Raw genomic sequence first — 19,525 nt, 5'->3', positions numbered from 1 at the left:
ACTGAGATAGAGAGGGAGGGAGAGGGTTGAGGGTCGCGAACATCATCATGAATATCCAGTTATCTAATACAGGGGTCTTTAACCCTGGAGAGCTGTGTCTGGATTGGATGCTATAGTAAAGAACATTTCTTAACATTTCTTCCATGTTGTTGTTCTTTCCCAGAGACTCCAGTGACTATCATGAAGAAGCTGGTAGACATGAGACTGGAGCAGGGCTCTCCTGCCACATTGGAGTGTGAGCTGTCCAGACAGAACGTGGAGGTCAGGTGGCTGAAGGTAATAGATGTATAACCAATAGACCTGCCGTATTTGTGTCAGTAGTGTATTACCATATTATATAGAATAGGCACAGACAGGAAGTAAACAGTTTGATCTCATTAAATGTTGTCTATCCCTGAGAATACGGTAATAATGTTGGTCCCCTGTCTTTCTTCTTGACTGTAGAATGGGACAGAGCTGAAGCCAGGGAAGACCCAGTACCGTATTTACTCCATGGGGAGGAAGAGGTTCTGTCAGCTGCTGCAGTGTAGCTTCTCTGATGCAGGCACCTACACCTGTGACGTAGGAGATCTCAATACATCCTGTAACCTGGAGGTCTATGGTAATATACTGTACACTCTCCTTATCAAGTCACTGCAGAACGGTCTTCATTTCAAGTGCATGTAAAACATCTCAGTACTCTCACCAACGGTACTCTTCGTTGACCTCTAGTGATCAGTTATAGTGACAGGAAGGCTGAAGCAGGCCAACACAGCCAACCTTGTACTGCGTGCTACTGCCACCTAGAGGTCATGGCTGCCTGACTAATGCTCTTCCATTGGCACGGTTACGTTTGCACACTGTTACTATATTCCAACGTGTTGAACCAATCTTCCAATCTCCCTCCACAGAGCCTGAAGTGGAGGTGCTACACGGGCTGGAGGACCTGTATGTCCAGGAGGACCAGAATGCTGTGTTCATGTGTGAGGTGTCCATGGAGGACGTGACTGGGGAGTGGTATAAGGATGGACACAAGATACGACCCACTAGTACCATCAAGATACGCACAGAGGGTTAGTGATACATCAGTCAATCAATCAGTTAATCCATCAAACCGTTAAACTTCATGACTGCGGTGAATAATTTGGTCTTAATTAATTGACCTACCTGGTAAAGGTCAAATAAATAATAGAATAAACATTGAAATTCCATGTCTGTGTTTATTCCTTCAGGGACCAAACACTTCCTTCTCATGTGCAACGTTAAAGCTGAGGATTCTGGGGAGATCCGCTTTGTGACCAAACAGACAGAATCAACAGCCTACCTAGAGGTGGAAGGTAGGGCTTCACCTACCGGGCTGCAGGTTTACCTCACCTATCTCTGTGTGATGTTCCAGCTGATCTGACTTCAGTTCCTATAAGCAGACAGCAACCCAAACTCTGTTGTGGGTGACAGAACTCCCTGTGTCCATGATCTGACCTGAAATCAGTTCTCTTCACTGAAATATCTGCACTTCTCTTATATTTTTTCACAGAGGCCCCCGTGTCTATCGTGAAGCCTCTGAGAGACCGCACGGCTCTGGAGAAGCACCGCGTGATTCTGGACTGCACCGTGTCCACGCCGCGCTGTGAACTCACATGGTACAGAGGCAAGGCAGAGCTGGTGTCTTCTGATAGGCTAGAGATCCACAGTGACGGCTGCTACCATAAACTGACCATCCACGAGGCGACTGTAGAGGACGAGGGTACCTATAGTATAGAGGTTGGGGAGCACACGTCCACAGCCCAACTCCTGGTGGAAGGTGAGCGGATGGTGGTTTCTTGTAAAACAATATGTCCGTATTGACATATTGTTGCTCTTTTTCTAAATGTCCCTCTGTCACTTTATTCCCCTCAATCTCTCACCTTACCCCTTTCACATTTCTCTCTCTCCCTCACACACATAGAATGATGTTCCTGACCTTTTGTGGAAAAGGTGACCCATCTCTTTTAACCCTCCATCCCCTTGCCTCTCCAGCCCAGTCCCTGGTGATAGAGACAGAGCTGGAGGATGTGGCTGTGACGGCTCCTGACCAGGCCTGTTTCCAGTGTGAGGTGTCCGTGGCCATCAGCAGGCCCCCAGTCTGGACTCTGAACGGAGAGACCATCCAGTCCAGCCCTGACGTCCGCTTAGAGAACCACGGGACCGTCCACAAACTGAACCTGAAACAGACCAGACCAGACATGAGCGGGACGGTTACCTTCGCCATGGGAAAGGCCAAGAGCAGCGCCAAACTGAACGTGATGTGGAAGTAGAGGCAAGGGGGAGAGAATGGGAAATGTTGATTCTGTTATGATCAGGAATTGAATGTCTGAGACTGTTTTAGGGTTTGAAGGTACTTTATAAGAATGTGGTCTATCTGATCTAGTAAAGCTGCATGTAATGAGCGAGACAGAAAAGTGGAATGTGATGATGAAATGTGGTACTTAAGCCCCAAACAACTGTTTCAGGATCAGTTTTGTTTTACTCAATGGTTGGGGTTATGAGCAAAGCTGATCTTCAGTCAGTTGTAAAGGGCAGAAAGTAACCTTGGAGAGAAATGTTAAGAAGGATGGATTCCAGTCAGGTCTAAAGGTCAAATCGGTATGCAACACTTGTCTGAAGGTGTTAGAATGGTTTATAATGGTGGGTATGAATGCCTGTGTGTATGGATATAAATCAATTGTACACATCTGTTACACATATTTATTTTGAAAATATATTGATTGGAAATTAACATTTTAATTCTATAATTAAGTAAAAAATATTTTTTTCTAAATATGTTATATTTTCCCCACTGACATTAAATACTGACATCCATAGTTTGAATGAAGGTTTTTATCCAATAAAACCGTCAGACAATATCTTAGGATAGAGCTTACAAACATTGTTACTTTTGAATGTGCTTCGATGTCAAATCGTGTCTTTTTGTAGACTGCCTGAACACAAAAGCACCTGTTGTATTTATGGAAGATATAATTAAACAGTTCAATACAATTGGTATGATAAAAAGACTGTCCACAAACTACGTTACAGCTATTCAATCAGAAATCACATGAATAATCCATAATATATTCATTTCATTTTTTGTTTGCTTTATTACAGTGCAAAACAAAATATACATATGTGTATAATATATGCATATATTATTTAAAGTGTTTGAATACAGGAAGAAGAGGTACAGCAATAGGTCAAGGTCCCCATGGTGATAGAAAGCTCTCTTCCAAAGCACTGTGAATAACTAGGATCAGCCCTGAAGCAGTTGAAAGGGACTGGATCTACGACAGTAAATATCCCTACTGAGTTTTTATGACAGAAATCATACCTTGAGATACACAAAAAAAAAATTAAAATGTGTGTAAATCCTAGATGTCACATTATCTAAATGGCTGTGGGTGGCTTGAATTTCAAACCAGGATTCGCCCAGTTCCTATTGTGTGTGTGTGTGTGTGTGTGTGTGTGAATCCATGAATGCATTGTTAGAGAGCCTGCAACATTCTGGACATTGTACTACAGTGATTTCTGTTCATCCTTTGGATAACACTAACAAAAAGGGCCAACCCACTTGCCAAAAGAAAAAGAAAAAGACATGTTTTTTTTAAGTATCTAACTTGATTGACACAGGCACTTGGTGAGTGTTTAAGTTGGAATGTGAAATTTAGTAAAACATGTTTTAAAAAATTTTATTATTTCTTAATACTGATAGATTTATCATGGGTGTACGGTTATTTAAACTCTGAATCATCTTATTTCACAAGGTATTTTAGTAGGCCTTTAGTCAACTTCAACACAGTGGCTTTTCCCCATGCATTCATAAAACAGTATCAATCAATACAAATCACTCAATCCATTAAACTACTCTTCCTGTTCACTTCCTGATAGACCATCTCGTAGTTTTTACTTACAAATAACAATTATTGTATTGTTCCAAACCCAGGTAAGTACCAATTAATATAGTCCTACCTTGTGTCAGAAGCTTAAAAACCAAACTACCCAAATCCTACAATCTGGTCTAAAGAAGCATAGTATTTGCAGTCCTTTAAAAAGAGGTCATGAAAAAGGGAAAGTATTCAAGTACTGTTTCCAGTAAGAGGAGGGAGAAGTGTGCTTGTCAAAACCAGATGACCAACACACAGTCTCAACACCTTTCCTCCATGGTAAGGCTGGGCGTTACAGCCAAAATATATTTTGTCGTCTAAATGTGTTTCATTAGTGCATGACCTAGAATGGCAACAAATAAATTCTTTGTGATTTTAAAATGGGCTTTCCCAATTCTGATGGTTTTATACTCAACCAAACCAGGACAAAACTGACAGTGAACTAGTCCAATTAGTAGAACTTCTCCTTTAATTTAGCACTATCAAAATTCTGTTATTGTAAAATTATATAGTGGTATGTGGATCCATACCGGTATTCACAATATAGTCGCCCAGCCCTCCTCCATGAATGTAGCGTTGATACTGCAGCAAAGGGACGACCAACAGTTTGCCTGGACAGAATCTAAATATGTTTTTCCAACACATATCCAGGTCCGTTTGCAGAATACCAAGGGTTTTCCAGGCCATTGACATGGTACTGTGTGTACATGGTACTGTGTCCATGTGTCTGAGCTGGAGCATTTAGTCTGTCTGGGTTGAGGTCCATGGTCCACAGACAATGTCATCCAAAAAAAATCCTAAAAGATTATATTGTAATTTAAGGTGCAGTTCAGTCATCTGACTACTGTATTTGTTATGAAAACGGTGCCATTACCCCGAATAAATGTTATCTGGCACATTATCGCACATATTCCTATGGTTTTAATAAAAAACTAAATGAAACAAACACGATTAAGGGACATGGAACGTTTTGATAGCTGCAGTAACTGATAAATGTCCTTCTCTATGATTCCATCCCCCTTAACAAGTACTGATGCCCATTCTGCTAGTCATTATGATATTAGCTGAGCGATGAAAGAAGTAAAACCACTTGACTTACACAAAGCCAATACTTTGCTTGTTAAAAATGTTAAATTGTCTCTTGGTGAATGAAATAAAAAACACATTAAAGTGTTAAAAGTAGTAAATATCAATTCATACAGTATCATTTGCTTTTCCATACAGAGTTCTAGAACGGTTCGGTCTTCCGGAAACTTATCGAACCGATTCTGATTGGATCCTGGGGGTTCTCTCCCATTACCTTGCTACTACATGTTTTTTCTTCATTGTGAAGAACGCTGTAGATTCCCTCTACTTGACTGTTCTGTATGCTCCAATGACATTTGATGAAAGGCACTGTATAAAAACCTAACTCATTATAACCCACAACATCCATCTACACAAGCCCATCTGTGGTTGAAGGATGGTAGATCGTGTTCTGGAGGGTCAAGTCCTATGTTTCCCCAAAAGAGGGCAGTACTAGCGTGGTTCTGACGGGTTGAAGAAGAGGGGTGGGCTTGGAGGTGAAAGTCTTGTGGTTGATCTGGTGGACGGTAGGCTGAGGGGTGTACGGTTGGTGTGAAGACGCTTTAAGGCTGCGGTTCTCGGTCTGTCCTGTAGATGGCGGTAGTAGAGGGGTAGGGTGACTGACAGCACTGCTAGCTGGAGTCCCTCTGTTGCCTGAGCACCGTGTAGACATCCTCCACTTTACTGAGCCCTTCGAAGAAGGGGATTAGATCCAGGAGCTCGGTGTCGGCCATGTCATCGAACCACGACGCCACAGGCACCTGCAGCCACACACAGACGGGACAGAGTCAGACATGCATGTAGTTACAATGAGATCATTACAATGGCGAGGCACCAGAGTCGGTCATACAGCTCGTCACAACGAGAGCCAGGCTCTGGTTTCAATCAACTAGTGAGCTAGTTAGAATGCAGCTAGAGAGACAGCTGGTGGCACGACATCCTGCTTCTACATGGTCCTTCAGTCATAGAATGGTATAGTTTATAAATTATTCATAAAGGTTTATAAAGCGTTTATCGTTTCTAAATATGTAGTTATCTATACAATTTTAATTGCAAAACATTTTCACATAACTAAAAGTTTGATAAAGCCAGTCAGCCAACATCGGCCATCTTTAAAAAAAAAAAAATTTAAGTAATGGATGCTGAAAAAGAAGGAGGAACAGAAAGAGGAGGGGGCCAAGGAGGAGGAGGATGAGGAGGAGAGTGGTTCTTACAGCGTTGTCTGGGTGGAAGACGTAGGAGGCTGGGGAGTTGTCTATGATGATGACCTTGTTCAGGTCCCTGCCCAGACGACTCAGGTCCTTCACGTAGTTCCCCCGGTGGAACACACACGACTCACGGAACAGACGGCCGCGGAACGCACCCCACTTATCCAGCAGGTCTGACACTGGGTCAGCATACTGGAGAAACACACATAGGGGTCTCCGTATCAGGTGAGGAAAACAAGTGACATGTGATTTCCTGTCTCTTGCAGCTTTTGACCAGCCTTAAAAAGCCCCAATGCAGCTGTTTCTCTCAACATCAAATCCTTTCTGGGTAACAATTACCTTACTGTCATTGTTTTCAATTAAAACGGTCAAAAAGAAACAAATAGCTTCTTAGAAAAATAGTCATTTCTCTAGCAAGAATTTTGCTAGGAATGTTTGGGAGTGGTCTGAGTGGGGAGGGGAAACTGAATGCTCTCTGTTATTGGCAGTGAGGTTTGGAACTCTTTCTTATTGGTCTATTAACTAATTTACTCCTGGTGATGTCACCAGGCAGGCCAAAACTCCCACCAAAACAGGCTGAAATTTAAGGTAGACTTTTCAAAGCAGCTCTTACACCAAAAGGGCATTTTCATTTTCACACCACTATTCCAACCACAGAGTGAAATATAAAACACAGAAATATCACATTTTTGACAGCAATGGGCCTTTTAAACTAACTTGTTTTGATTGCTGGTTTAACATGGTGCTGTCCTCACCTTAGCCAGGCTAGCTGTGAACAGAATACATTCAAACAGCTCTCCCATCCTCTTAAGGAACTCATCCACGTGAGGTCGCTTCAACACATATACCTGGATGGATACATTGTATGTTAAGTTTAAGGTTTAAACAAATACATTATCTTTTCACCTCTCGTCTTAAACAAAATGAAGCCCCCACCCCACTGATGCATTGGGCCGCCTTTCACTTCTTCTTTCCGTAGTGGTCTGCTGCCGAGGGTCATAGTCCTGAACCAAGTCATGCAGAATAGGCTTTACCTTTCTGAACAAACCTATCCTGGATTACTTGAATCAGGCCCAGGCCCAAGATACACTGTTGGCTCCAACTTCAGAACCATGTAGGAGGTGACAGTCTCTCAGTGTGACTCCAATGTTCCTTTTGTGGTAGAAAACCCAAGGCCTCAGATGGCATTCTAACCCAGTCCAGAACCAGACTGAGCAGTTGGTAACATACAGATATACAGTATTGTAGGGAACCATAATACACCTTAATAATACTAAAGGATTTAACATGGAAAGGTAGAGGCCGGTGGCATTGGTCTGTGACAGTTGGGCTCGTCACCATGCATAGTGATAGGCTCACCTGATGAACAGTTCCATCGATCTCTACGGGAATTATAAAATCAGCATTGTTCACCGGCTGTGGGAATAATAAAGATACATTATTTTGAACAAAACCACTTAAAAGACATCCTAAACACCAGAAACGCAGGATACATGAGAGAAACCATGTGTATTTAGAATATTTAGAATTTAAAAAACAGCTAGTCTGGATGTGTGAAAGTGGCAACAATGACAGAGATGTCATTGTGACTGCCAACAATAATACTGTGGAGAAACCAATTTCTTTCCTAGCTCTCAGAGTGTTTCTCATTACTATTGGACATTACTGCCTGGTGATGTCATGCTTTCACAAGAGGGGAAAAATCTCTCTCCATAAAGAGAAAACAAGATGCAAAAAGGCACACAAAAACATTTGTGTCCATAGCATTTGCGAGGATAGGACATTTTTTAAAGAAACGCTAAACCCCAAATTAAACGGTACAGCAATTGTATCACCAATAGCTTTAGAGCTCATGGATGATGGGAAAATGCATCTGTGACTATATAATTATACTAGTGTAAATGGTGAAGCAGTATGTTCCTGGTCTTACCTTGAATGAGCTGTGGACCAGTGTTTCATCCAGGTCTATGACAACACAGATCTTCCCTGCGTCTTTTGACTTGGCCTGAGGAAGCAGCGGTCTGACCTGGACCTGAACCACACACCCAGTTAACGTACACAAACCACAAACTAACATTTGTCATGATACATGTAAAATACAAACTACACTGTGACATAGACCTAAAAAACCACCATCAAGTCATGTCCTAGTTTGTAACATTTACTATGACATCATAGACACACAGACAGCATTTACCTGGACTTACGCAAACACTGCATATACAAACTAGACAACAGCATTTACCTTGACCTACACAAACAAGGCATTTCTAAACTTGACCAGAGCATTTACCTGGACTTACGCAAACACTGCATATACAAACTAGACCACAGCATTTACCTTGACCTACACAAACAAGGCATTTCTAAACTTGACCAGAGCATTTACCTGGACCTACACAAACACTGCATATACAAACTAGACCACAGCATTTACCTTGACCTACACAAACAAGGCATTTCTAAACTTGACCAGAGCATTTACCTGGACCGACACAAACACTGCATATACAAACTAGACCACAGCATTTACCTGGACTTACGCAAGCACTGCATATACAAACTAGACCACAGCATTTACCTGGACCTACACAAAAACACTGCATATACAAACTAGACCACAGAGCATTTACCTGGACCTACACAAACACTGCATATACAAACTAGACCACAGCATTTACCTGGACTTACGCAAGCACTGCATATACAAACTAGACCACAGCATTTACCTGGACCTACACAAAAACACTGCATATACAAACTAGACCACAGAGCATTTACCTGGACCTACACAAACACTGCATATACAAACTAGACCAGAGCATTTACCTGGACCGACACAAACACTGCATATACAAACTAGACCACAGCATTTACCTGGACCTACACAAACACTGCATATACAAACTAGACCACAGCATTTACCTGGACCTACACAAACACTGCATATACAAACTAGACCACAGCATTTACCTGGACCTACACAAACACTGCATATACAAACTAGACCACAGCATTTACCTGGATCTACGCAAACCATATACATAGATTCTAAAACATCCCTGAACCATTAAAGAGAGCAGTGGTACATACCTTGGAGACAGTCCCGTTCTCCTCCACCAGTAGCGGGGCGTTGTTGTTGACCGGCGGGGGCTCAGCCTGGTCATGACATAGGCAGCAGAAGAGGCTGTGGAACAGGCCTCGACTCCTGGGCTTCTTAGACGACGAGGGTGGGGGACCTGGAAGAAAATAATGAGTCCATCCGTCAGTCACACAGTCTTCCTGTATCTATTTACTCTCACTGCTCCCTGATGTGGTTTATTCACCAACTCTTAACTTGAGACGTGGACATGTTGTAGTTTGAACTCTTGCGTACCTTGTGGGGGGGATGTCGATTGAACGTATGCGTGGAAATTCCTGTAGCCCGAGTTGGGATTTGTCCCGATGCGAACAACATATTTCTGCAGATATGCTCAAAGGATAATACATGTGATGTAATGGTTGTTTTTCAAGTTAAATCCAGCAGAATTTATGTCATGTATAGCATATTTAGTCTGACCTCCTTGCGGTCATTTCGCTTCAACCTGAAGCCCTTTTTCCCAATGGTTCCAATGAAAAACAATTAACCGATATAACCAAGTAAAATGTTTTTAGTTATAAGAGGAATGTCCTTGAGGCGAGAGACATGATTGTGCAGCTTTAATATTTCCATGAGGAATATGTAAACTTAGCTAAGAGAGTCATGAGAGGGGCATGTCACTTCAAATCAGTGACAGTTTGAGTAGCCACTTAAATCATTACATCTAACTCAATTTATTATAATGTCGAATCTCTATTTCTAAGCGTTGCCTGACGATGACTGCCAGTCTTGGAATAAAACATTTTCTTAAGACTAAACTGACTTCACTTTTATGTAGTTTTTGTTTACTATAATAAAGCTCTAGAGTTCCACTACTCGCTCTCTGCAAACTTCTGCCCAATCAGAAAAGGGACAAATGCTTTCCTTAAACTCTCCTCCCTTCTCTCCCCCTTTCATTCTCTTTATTCCCCGTCTTTCTCTCACTCGCAACGTGACCGTGTTACAAACTCTTTCACTGTCCCCCCTTTCTTTCTCTCTCTCCCTCTCTTTCTCTGGCCCGTTCCAGACCTGTGACCCTCCTCTGCCCACTGCCACGTCCAGGCCAAACCAAAACAGGAAGGGGAAATGCGGGGGCAGATCAGAGGGGGAAACAGATCGTGTCAGCCCACCACCACTGACGCAGCAGGATCAGATGTCACACAACAAGGCAGGTTACAGAGAGCATACAGCAGCCTGGGAATAGGGCCCCAGCAGGGATACGGCTAATCCATTACCTCTCCTTTAAAGCTACAATATCTAACTTTTTGGGTGACCTGAACAAATTCACATATCAATGTGTGTAATAAATCTGTCATTCTCATTGAACGCAGGTTGAAGAAGCAGTAGATCTGTTCTATGTAAACTATTTCTATGCTTCCCTTTCTCAAGTTTTGTTTTTACTATTGGTTTTGTACACCAGCTTCAAACAGCTGAAAATACAATGTTTTTGGTAATGGAGAAATATATTTCACAGCGGTTTAGACAGTACAATGATTCCCTACACTATACATGCTTGTTTTGTTACAAACCGAAATTACACAAACGATTAGAATTTTGGCAACCAGGAAATAGTCTAGAGATTTCTGCATAGTGTATCTTTAAGAGAGGGGCCCAATTCCAAACCAGGCCCTAGATCCTGGTTGAGTCCCCTACCTAACAGATATGAAACGATTGAAAGATCAACCAGAGGGCTTTAAGGATTCTTATATCATAAATTATTGTATCACAGATACAGTGGATACTGCCTACCTATCAAATCCTTTCACATCTGATAAACAAGAGGAATCTCTGGGTTGGTTTGTGACCAGTAACGCAGGTTGCCCATTGGCCCAGGTCAGCTAGAGACAGGAAGTTACAATGTTAAACAGGAAGTCCATCAAAGTCATGGGCTCTCACTCCATTTGTGTCTCCTGGGCATGGCTTTCACAGTGTTTCCCTTAGGATTTATTTCAGCCATGGTGGCAAGGTATGGGGTACATTGCTACTGGCGTTAGTGCAATGACATGCTAGCTGTTCCCATAGACTTCCAGGCATTAAGCCAACGACTATCCGTATAAAAGAAATGTGTCTATGAATATAGGGAAACACTGCAACATAAACCACTCTCTGAGAATAACTGTAGTAATGTGTTATCAATACAAATAGAGGAGCTACTCATACCTGGAAGTAAAACTAGTCTACCTGGTACAATTACATCACACACACTAAATACAATCCCTACTTGGTGCCACCTCACACCTTGCTTGACACATTATCTCCAGACTTCTCTGAGGTTGATCACTGTGACACAGCTACCACTCCGACAACGTTGTGACCAAGTTGTGGACAACGAACCAAAATGGCATTTCACATATAGCCTATGGCTGTAGTTTAACTGTGCCATCCAATGAGGAAGTACAAGGTGCGTGGGCAGGCCTTAATCTCTGTTTTGAATGGGTCATTATAATGTAGATACTAGGGCTGGCTACTTAAACTGTACAGTCCTCTTGTGGTAACTGCTGAATGCATAACAGCGGGAAAAGCTTTTCAAGAACGCACCACATGTTAACCAGTCTTCTAGAACAATGGTTAATGTAAACAAGTCACACGTTTATAAATGCATCCGTCTGTAGCCTAGTACACAGCTGCGTTTTAAATGTTAAAACTCTCAACAAGTAATTTCAGAAGTGTTCGCTTTTTTAGGAGGTCTATGACAGACACCAACTGCAGCCTCGTCAATTAATTGTAGCTAGATTACGCGATTTGATTGAGTGGGCTCGTCCGTCCTCACTGCAGTAACCTTGCCTGTCAAAAAGTTGCCTCGCGTATCACAACAATGTTGCCATTTGAAGCTTAGTTGTTGCCATTCATTGTGGTTACACAATGGTAGTAGACGGTTGCAGATTTGATAGTTTCGTTTCGTTAACGCTGTCCTTGTCTTTGAAAACACCCAATGGACGACGAACTAGGCTAGCTAACTGTGAAAAGTGTTGAGTGTGGTGCAAAACAACTGACGTGCATCTTGAGAACTTTCTCCAAAACTTACCCTTCTCTCTATTCCCCTCTTCATCTCGACTAACTTGCGTGATTATTGAGGACTGGTGGTCCATTGCACCAGACTTTATCCACAATAGAAACTAAAAACTTTGTTCCGTTTTAGATTGTTCGCTGACTAGGAACATTAAATTATAAATGTGCACAAAGTTACATAACCGCAAACAGTATTTAAATACATTACGCATCCAAACGATTACATTTCTCGAATATTCAATGACGTACCAGAGCGGTATAAAATCTACAATTAAAAGTTATATACATTTAAAAGTGAGTTGGTAACTTTGTTTCAACATGGAGTTCAACTCCGCTCTCAATTTGAAGATACAAACATGGAACTCGGCGGTTTCAAGGCTTCCCATTCCTTTTAAAGTGGCACACAAATGTATGATTATGCACCGAGAGTGGCAGTCCACTTTTGCAAGAGTACTCGACAGACTACGACGGTCCCTTGAACCATAAATTATTTCGCCTATTGTAATTCTGCGTTCATAACATCTTGTAATTTCGTAAATATCAGGATATGACTGGGAAAAACCTAATTGAACGCACCTCCAACTTTTATTACTAGTGGGAAACTAGACTATCATCCCTGTGCTCCGAGTTTCCCACTTGCACTTCTCTGACCTAGTTTGTCAACAAAAAAGACAGCAAGCATGGCGGCATCTTCAGTAATTGTTATTTATGGTAAGAACAAAATACAAATTGTTAATACAAAATTAATTATGTTAATCTATTATAGTATAAAAAGTGAAAGCAGCTCTGGCATACTTGTATGCCATACAAGTATTTACAACTTCACAACTGGTAATTACCACCTTCCCACTTGCTTATGAACGCATCATAAGTAACAAGGAAACAAAGATACATTTTCAAAATGGAACTTGAAACCTTTTAACGACAGAGAAGAAGCTGTCCACAAGCTGTTAACAGGTTTAAAGCACTACGCTGCATTCTACTTCTACCTCGACAACAATCCTCTTCGCTGACTTGGGGACTTTTATTTTCGTCATAGCCTTCACTTTTAATTACCTTTGTAGCTTGATTGACAGAAAGTATTTAATACTTCATGCAAATAAATGTAATATTATATTCTCCTCTCTCGAACACTTGACATTATATTCGCCCTGCGAATGTTTACAATTTACAGTAGTAGAGTACATCAGTTGCTTTGCGTAGCCTACTGTATGTACTCTGTATAACTTTTTATATTCTCAAAGGAACGCCCAGTTAGGGAACCCTTGAAACTGACTGACGAGGGGAAAAGGATAGGGAGTGTCGTTCAAGTGCAAGCGCTGTCGGGACAACCGCTTTAGTTCAATAGGAGTCCAATTTAAAGGGAAGAATAATGAAAATGTGTGTTTTGCAATTGTATCAATAGTTTATTACAGACTATTTCATGAAAACATTTTCAACATTTCACATTATAAACACTGCAAATTAAAACATGTACACATCTTCAACCATCCAAATTCTTACAAAAAAAGAAATACTGTATGTATGATGAAAAGTAATACATAAGAGTCTCTGTATACCAAAAAAGGACTTTCTGTATATTTTTTCTTCATGGCACCTATGTCCATTTTGTACAGTAGGCCTAATGGTAGACAAAAATGCCCCAAAATTGTATGATATGAATAGTTCAATAAATTAACAGAACACATATTGCGCGTCATCTGCAAGTAAGCCATTAACATGGACAACACATTTACAAGATAAAGTTTGTAAATTGACCCATTTTAGGCTAAATTGACTCACTAACAGACTGCTGGTCAAGCTAAGAGCAACCTGTCCAATCAACAGAACATACTGTAGAATGCTAGTCCAGCCATTGGCGCAGTGATGACGTTGATGAGGTGTGACAAATCCAATAAAAGACTACAGAATCTACATAATCAAAGTCTGACCGTTTTCATCAATGAAGTTGCACTATTGTTCAACTTGAGCATCAACCACAGGACACCTGGTTGTGCCACTAAGATACTCTACTATATTCACAGGGTTGTTATCTGTGTATAGGAACAGTATAATCACAATGGTGAGCAATATTTTTGCACTGTTTTCATTGTATTTAGAAAATCACCCAAAAGAAGAAAAAAAAAGCACACATGCAAATAAATTAACATGAAAAAGGTAAACAGGTCACATACTATTTCATGAACAAAAACGTTTTTATTTTTGGTTTTGCGTTTTTGAAATGTGTAAATAAATGCAACATAAGTTAGCAGCATAAATGATGGTACATTCACATAATCACCACCAAATATCAGGATGCAGAAATAAGGCTGTGCTCTAAAATCAAACTGACAAATATGTGTGTTCCAGGTTAATTGTATTGAATGAATTTTCCAAACCAAATGTCCTGTTTTATATATTTAAAAGTTCTACACACATTGCAATAGCAAGCTCGGAGTAGTACTAGCAGACAGTAGGCCTGAAACGGAAACAAATCGTGCCAGGTCCAAAAACAAACGATAACTCAATATTTTGAAACCCTGGTATCCAACAATCCAACAACTGGATTCAAATCTCAGTTAATTAACTGTCCAAGATTCATTCTGTTAGGTCTCAGAAGAATGAGACTCCATGCAGTCTGTGGGCTGGTGCAATGCTCATGGCTCTAATCTCCACTCCCATAACTTACTCCGGCACGGTCTCACTCTGTGGAGGATGAGGACTCAGAGTCCTCCCTCTATCATGGAGCCCACTGTTGTGCACCACACATCCCCCATACCTCCACCCTCTGGTGGCTAGTTAACACTGACATAAGTCATATGCCTTCACTTAGGTAGGTTTGGTGCGGTCGATGTGGTTGAAGAAGCTGAGCTGGAGTAGGAGCGTAGGAGGACCCTGTGTTTGGTGGCAACCTCGGTGCGACGTCGATGGTGCTCCCCCAGGAACTCCTTCAGCTTGGTGGTGGTGAAGGTGAGCGTCTGTCTCCTCAGCTTCATCAGGTACGAGTCCTGCAGCCATGCGTGGGTGAAACAGTCCTTGGTGCTCAGACGGGCCCTGCGTGGCAATAAAACACATGGTCCAATCAGGGATCAGAACACAGGAGTCCTGTACTGATCTAGGATCATGACACCACCTTTTTTTTAAGTTTTACCCCTTTTTCGTGGTATCCAATTGGTAATTAGGCTTTTCTCATCGCTGCAACTCCCGTACGTACTCGGGAGAGGCAAAGGTCGAGAACCATGTGTCCTCTAAAACACAACCCAGCCAAGCCGTACTGCTTCTTGACACAATGCCCGCTTAATCCGCAAGCCAGCCGCACCAATGTGTTGGAGGAAACACCATACACCTGGCAACCGTGTCAGCGTGCACTGCGCCCGCCCCGCCACAGGAGTCACTAGAGCGTGATGGGACAAAAACATCCCTGTCGGCCAAATCCTCCCCTAACCTGGACGACGCTGGGCGAATTGTACGCCACCCCATGGATCTCCCGGTCGCGGCCGGCTGCAACAGAGCCTGAACTCGAACCAGGATATCTACTGGCAGTGGCCTTAGACCACTGCGCCACTCGGGAGGCTATGACCCCACTTTCCATGTAATCTTATTCATTATGATCTAAAAGGCAAAAATGACGATCACTCCACTCCTGGTTTGTTAAATAAGATAATGATGTAGCTATTTTTTGAAGCGCTCACCAGGCATAGCTACTCAGCATCTTCTTGAGGAACATCGAGGCACTTTGGGACACGTTGGGGTAGAGCTTGGTCGGGTCAAACTTGGCAATCTGGATTTTGGTCTCAGTCTGCTGTGGGTCTTTGTCCTGAAAGGGCAGCCTACCGCTAAGCCTGAGCAAAAGTATCATAGACAATGAGAGTTCTGAGAGAAAAAAATAAATCCCACAACTTCACAGACTTATGACTATAGTGACTATGAAATGAGTACGTTGTATATTTACATGACGTAGGTTAGAACCCCCAGGCTCCAGATGTCAGCTGGAGGGCCGACCACATCACCTTTCACCATCTCCGGAGCTTTTCACACCAGCATAGAAGGAGCAGAGAGAGAGTTCAGAGGAAAGTAGTGATCAAGGTGATGATAACAGCTTATTACCCAAGATGTACTTGGCGTGTACCAGTTCCAGATACCAGTGGGAAATTCAATAGTGTTACCAACTCACACATATACTCCAGTGTGCCCAGGCCGCTGTTGTATTGTTTGAGGGAGAGAGGATTGAAGTTCTGCGCGCTGCCAAAGTCTACGATCTTGATGACATTGAGGTTGGTGACCATGACGTTGTCAGGCTTGATGTCTAGATGGAGGACGCGTCTGTTGTGGAGGTACTCCAAACCCTGAAGGAGCTGAACCAGGTAACACACCACGTCATCCTCCGAGTAACGGAACCTTAGCAGGAAAATAGATTTATTCCACGGATATGTTGTAGAGCACAGCTGAGAGCAGTGTGCAAGTCTGTGTATGTGTGTGTGTGTGTGTGTGTACGCGTGTGTGTGTGTGAGCATCATGCTTCACACACCTGTCTATAAGGCTGTGGAGCAGCTCCTTGCCAGTGCAGTACTCAGCCACCAGTACCAGGTAACGTGGGGTGACGTAGGCCTCGTGGAGGGTCATGACCTTGTCGTTGTGGAGAGACTTGAGGATCTCATACTCCTGCAGGATGGACTTCTTAGTCTCCTGGTCGTACGGAACGATCTTAGCCATGAAGACGTGTCCTGTGGCATTCTCTCGACACTCCCGGACCACACCGAACCGCCCTCTGGCCAGACAGAGACAATACGGCAGTTTAGTCACTCAATAAAGTGTGGTTAAACATGAAGCCAGTTTCCCTGACTGAAATTAACCATATAAGTAGTAGTAGTAGTAATAGCAGCACTGTGTAGTCTAATAGTATACTACTGTAGCTGTAAAAATATTGACCACATCTCTAACATCTCAGTCACCTGGCTTTCTCATCCAGGAAGGTGTAGGGCTTCTGTGGGACTCCCTGTCGTAGAGCTGTCTCACCCGGCTTGAGTGTGGTGCGGTCCCTGGGGGTCCCTCGAACAGGGGTGCCCCGCCCCTCCCCTATTGGGCTCAGACTGCTGACCTGGAGCACTTGGGGGGAGAAGGAGGGGGCTGGGAGGGGGCTGGGGGCCATACGGGCAGTGGCGTAGGTAGGAACGGATGTCATGACGGGCTTGGTGGGGGTGGAAGGAGGTGTAACGAGAGGGAGAGGGGGAGAGATGGGCGGGGTTTGGGTCATGGGTGGGACCACGTTGACAGGACTCTGGGGTTTGGGGAGGACGAAGGGAGGAGGTTTGACTGCAGGCGGGGAGGGGAGAGTTGGAGGGGTGGTAGGGGTGACCGTCAGGGGTTCAGTTGGAGGGGTTGTGATGGCAGGGCTGGCGGGGGCCGAAGGTGTAGAGGGAGAGAGAGCTGTGGTGGGAGCAGGGAAGGTTAGAGACGTCTGTGTAAGGGAGGGTGAAGAGGGAGAGACAGTGGACACCGTTTTACCAGGAGGTTGCATTACTGCTGGTTTGACCTTTGGGATAACAGTCACTAAGGTGGTAGCTGCTGGGGCAGGGTGGGAGGGAGGTGAGGAGATTGTCTTCACAATGGCCACCGCTGGAGAGGACACGCCTACTGCAAAGCAAACACATCTCTCTTCAATATCATATTATCATAACCATTCTGTGAAACAAATATGCAACAATACAGAAAAAACGGCAGAACTTTCTTTACCACCTCTTTTGAACCAATTTAACACAATTTACAGAATTTGAACCCCCTGTCCAAAAGGTGTGTTTCAGCACCTGTTGAGTCCAGGCTGACTTTGTCCGATGTGCTGCTGTAGGGTCCCTGTCCTGCCTTGTTGACGCAGGCCACTCTGAACCTAAAGGCGCCCCCTGGTGGCAGGTCTGTGACGTTGTAGTAACAGTCAGCCACTCCAGTCGCTATGATCAGCCAGTTGGCATCACCTGAAAGGAGAAAGAAAAGAATGCTTCATTTATTTGATTGCCAATTGCGTTATGTTATATCAATATGGTCAAATAGCCAAATTATATGAGTCACTTTGACTTTACACACCACTGTCATTTGTTGCAGTACTTATAATTCACACAAGGTGGAGATAGTGTTTCATGTTGATGGTGAAAGAGACGAAGGTTATGTTTACAGTCTCAGCTGTACACTAAGGTGGTGTGGAGCCATAATTATCTGTCATAGTCACAACTCATACAGAGGAATAACAGAATAACACAATAACATTCACATGGTAATGAGGAGATAGTGGGGCACAATCCAATGAACAAACGCAGACAACAACAATCATCCAAAGCCCAGCCTGGCAGTAGCTGTGTGGTAATACAAGGTATGAAGCCATCAAATTCAATCAGTCCTGAAATCATATTAACATTCATGTCATTCCCACTTTGATACAATCCTAACGATGTAGGCTCTATGAGGATTCACCGTATTATGAGACCATAATGACTTATAAAGTGTGATGAAATAGGGCTCATTAGCAGTCTATGTGGCCAGTTTGTACTGTGACTATTTGCCCAGTGTTTGAGTTATTCACTGCACAGTAGTGTTTAAAGTGACAGCCAAAGGTGTTTCCTACCCAACCGTCAATAAGGGTAATATATTTGGGTGAAGTGGGCTGTAAAATAAATCAAACATTAATATTTGCTTGAGTTCATGGAGATGACTAGCCTGGAATCCAAATTGATATTCTCAGTGTCAGTCGTGACATCAGTTTGGACTCCAGGCTAGGAGATGAATGTCAACCCACCTTCTGTCTTCCTCTCCAGAGAGTAGCTACAGGGGGGCTTGGTGTCGGCTGGTATCCATAGCACCAGGGCTGTGTTGTTGTACGTCTGGGGAACCTCCGGGGTGCCTGGCCTTTTGGGGACACCTGGAAGGTGTGACAAGGGGGAGGAGGGTTGGGTGGAGGGGAGGATGAAGGTAGGGTGGAGGGGAGATGAAGGTGGGGTGGAGGGGAATTGAAGGTGGGGTGGAGGGGAGAAGAAGGTAGGGTGGAGGGAAGATGAAAGTGGGTTGGAGGGGAGATGAAGGTGGGTGTAGGGGAAAAGAAAGTGGGAGTGAGGGGAGATGAAGGTGGGTGGAGGGGAGAAGGAGGTGGGGTGGAGGGGAGAAGGAGGTGGGATGGAGGGGAGATGAAGATGGGGTGGAGGGGAGATGAAGGTGGGATGGAGGGGAGATGAAGGTGGGGTGGAGGGGAGATGAAGGTGGGATGGAGGGGAGATGAAGGTGGGGTG

The 19,525-nt window shown here is 43.3% G+C and overlaps 3 protein-coding genes across 18 annotated transcripts in view; 1 reads left to right on the top strand and 2 right to left on the bottom strand.

The window, feature by feature from the left end:
- LOC139373025 (obscurin-like protein 1) overlaps positions 1-4,256 on the top strand; it is a 30,302-nt gene extending 26,046 nt beyond the window's left edge. Inside the window, exons 20-25 of one of the 2 annotated variants that reach the window (XM_071113010.1) lie at positions 164-276; positions 445-601; positions 891-1,052; positions 1,212-1,316; positions 1,514-1,780; positions 1,996-4,256. In XM_071113010.1, the coding sequence (XP_070969111.1) occupies positions 164-276; positions 445-601; positions 891-1,052; positions 1,212-1,316; positions 1,514-1,780; positions 1,996-2,273 (1,082 nt within the window). In that variant the 3' untranslated portion in view covers positions 2,274-4,256. The remainder of the gene's footprint in view (positions 1-163; positions 277-444; positions 602-890; positions 1,053-1,211; positions 1,317-1,513; positions 1,781-1,995) is intronic. The other variant, XM_071113011.1, reaches the window with a different exon arrangement.
- LOC139373026 (carboxy-terminal domain RNA polymerase II polypeptide A small phosphatase 1-like) lies at positions 2,690-12,679 on the bottom strand. Its single transcript, XM_071113013.1, has 7 exons — positions 12,292-12,679; positions 9,242-9,387; positions 8,079-8,180; positions 7,508-7,564; positions 6,904-6,996; positions 6,155-6,340; positions 2,690-5,701 (listed from the first exon to the last, which is right to left on the bottom strand). The coding sequence occupies exons 1-7, from the start codon at positions 12,353-12,355 to the stop codon at positions 5,573-5,575; spliced, it is 777 nt and encodes a 258-aa protein (XP_070969114.1). The 5' UTR covers positions 12,356-12,679; the 3' UTR covers positions 2,690-5,572.
- A 981-nt stretch (positions 12,680-13,660) lies between these two features.
- Positions 13,661-19,525, bottom strand: part of LOC139373023 (striated muscle preferentially expressed protein kinase-like) — a 57,589-nt gene continuing 51,724 nt past the window's right edge. For 13 of the 15 annotated variants that reach the window (XM_071112995.1, XM_071112998.1, XM_071113002.1 and 10 more), the window contains 8 exons: positions 19,039-19,161; positions 18,059-18,223; positions 17,207-17,888; positions 16,783-17,022; positions 16,429-16,652; positions 16,207-16,282; positions 15,947-16,096; positions 13,661-15,308 (listed from right to left, as the gene is read on the bottom strand). In XM_071112995.1, the coding sequence (XP_070969096.1) occupies positions 15,080-15,308; positions 15,947-16,096; positions 16,207-16,282; positions 16,429-16,652; positions 16,783-17,022; positions 17,207-17,888; positions 18,059-18,223; positions 19,039-19,161 (1,889 nt within the window). In that variant the 3' untranslated portion in view covers positions 13,661-15,079. The remainder of the gene's footprint in view (positions 15,309-15,946; positions 16,097-16,206; positions 16,283-16,428; positions 16,653-16,782; positions 17,023-17,206; positions 17,889-18,058; positions 18,224-19,038; positions 19,162-19,525) is intronic. The other 2 variants (XR_011627526.1, XM_071112996.1) reach the window with 2 other exon arrangements.

Source organism: Oncorhynchus clarkii, chromosome 18 (assembly GCF_045791955.1).
Source record: "Oncorhynchus clarkii lewisi isolate Uvic-CL-2024 chromosome 18, UVic_Ocla_1.0, whole genome shotgun sequence".
Lineage (NCBI taxonomy): Eukaryota > Metazoa > Chordata > Actinopteri > Salmoniformes > Salmonidae > Oncorhynchus > Oncorhynchus clarkii.
The sequence above is the reverse complement of the archived record's forward strand: the minus strand, read 5'-3'. Positions and strand labels throughout refer to the sequence as shown.

Excerpts from the sequence above, each read along its gene's own strand:
- LOC139373026 (XM_071113013.1), bottom strand. The coding sequence starts at position 12,355 with ATGGACCACCAGTCCTCAATAATCACGCAAGTTAGTCGAGATGAAGAG. Across the intron at positions 7,565-8,078 it reads TGGTCCACAGCTCATTCAAG|CCGGTGAACAATGCTGATTT; the intron begins GTAAGACCAGGA and ends TTATTCCCACAG. Across the intron at positions 6,341-6,903 it reads TCACAGCTAGCCTGGCTAAG|TATGCTGACCCAGTGTCAGA; the intron begins GTGAGGACAGCA and ends GTGTTTCTCCAG.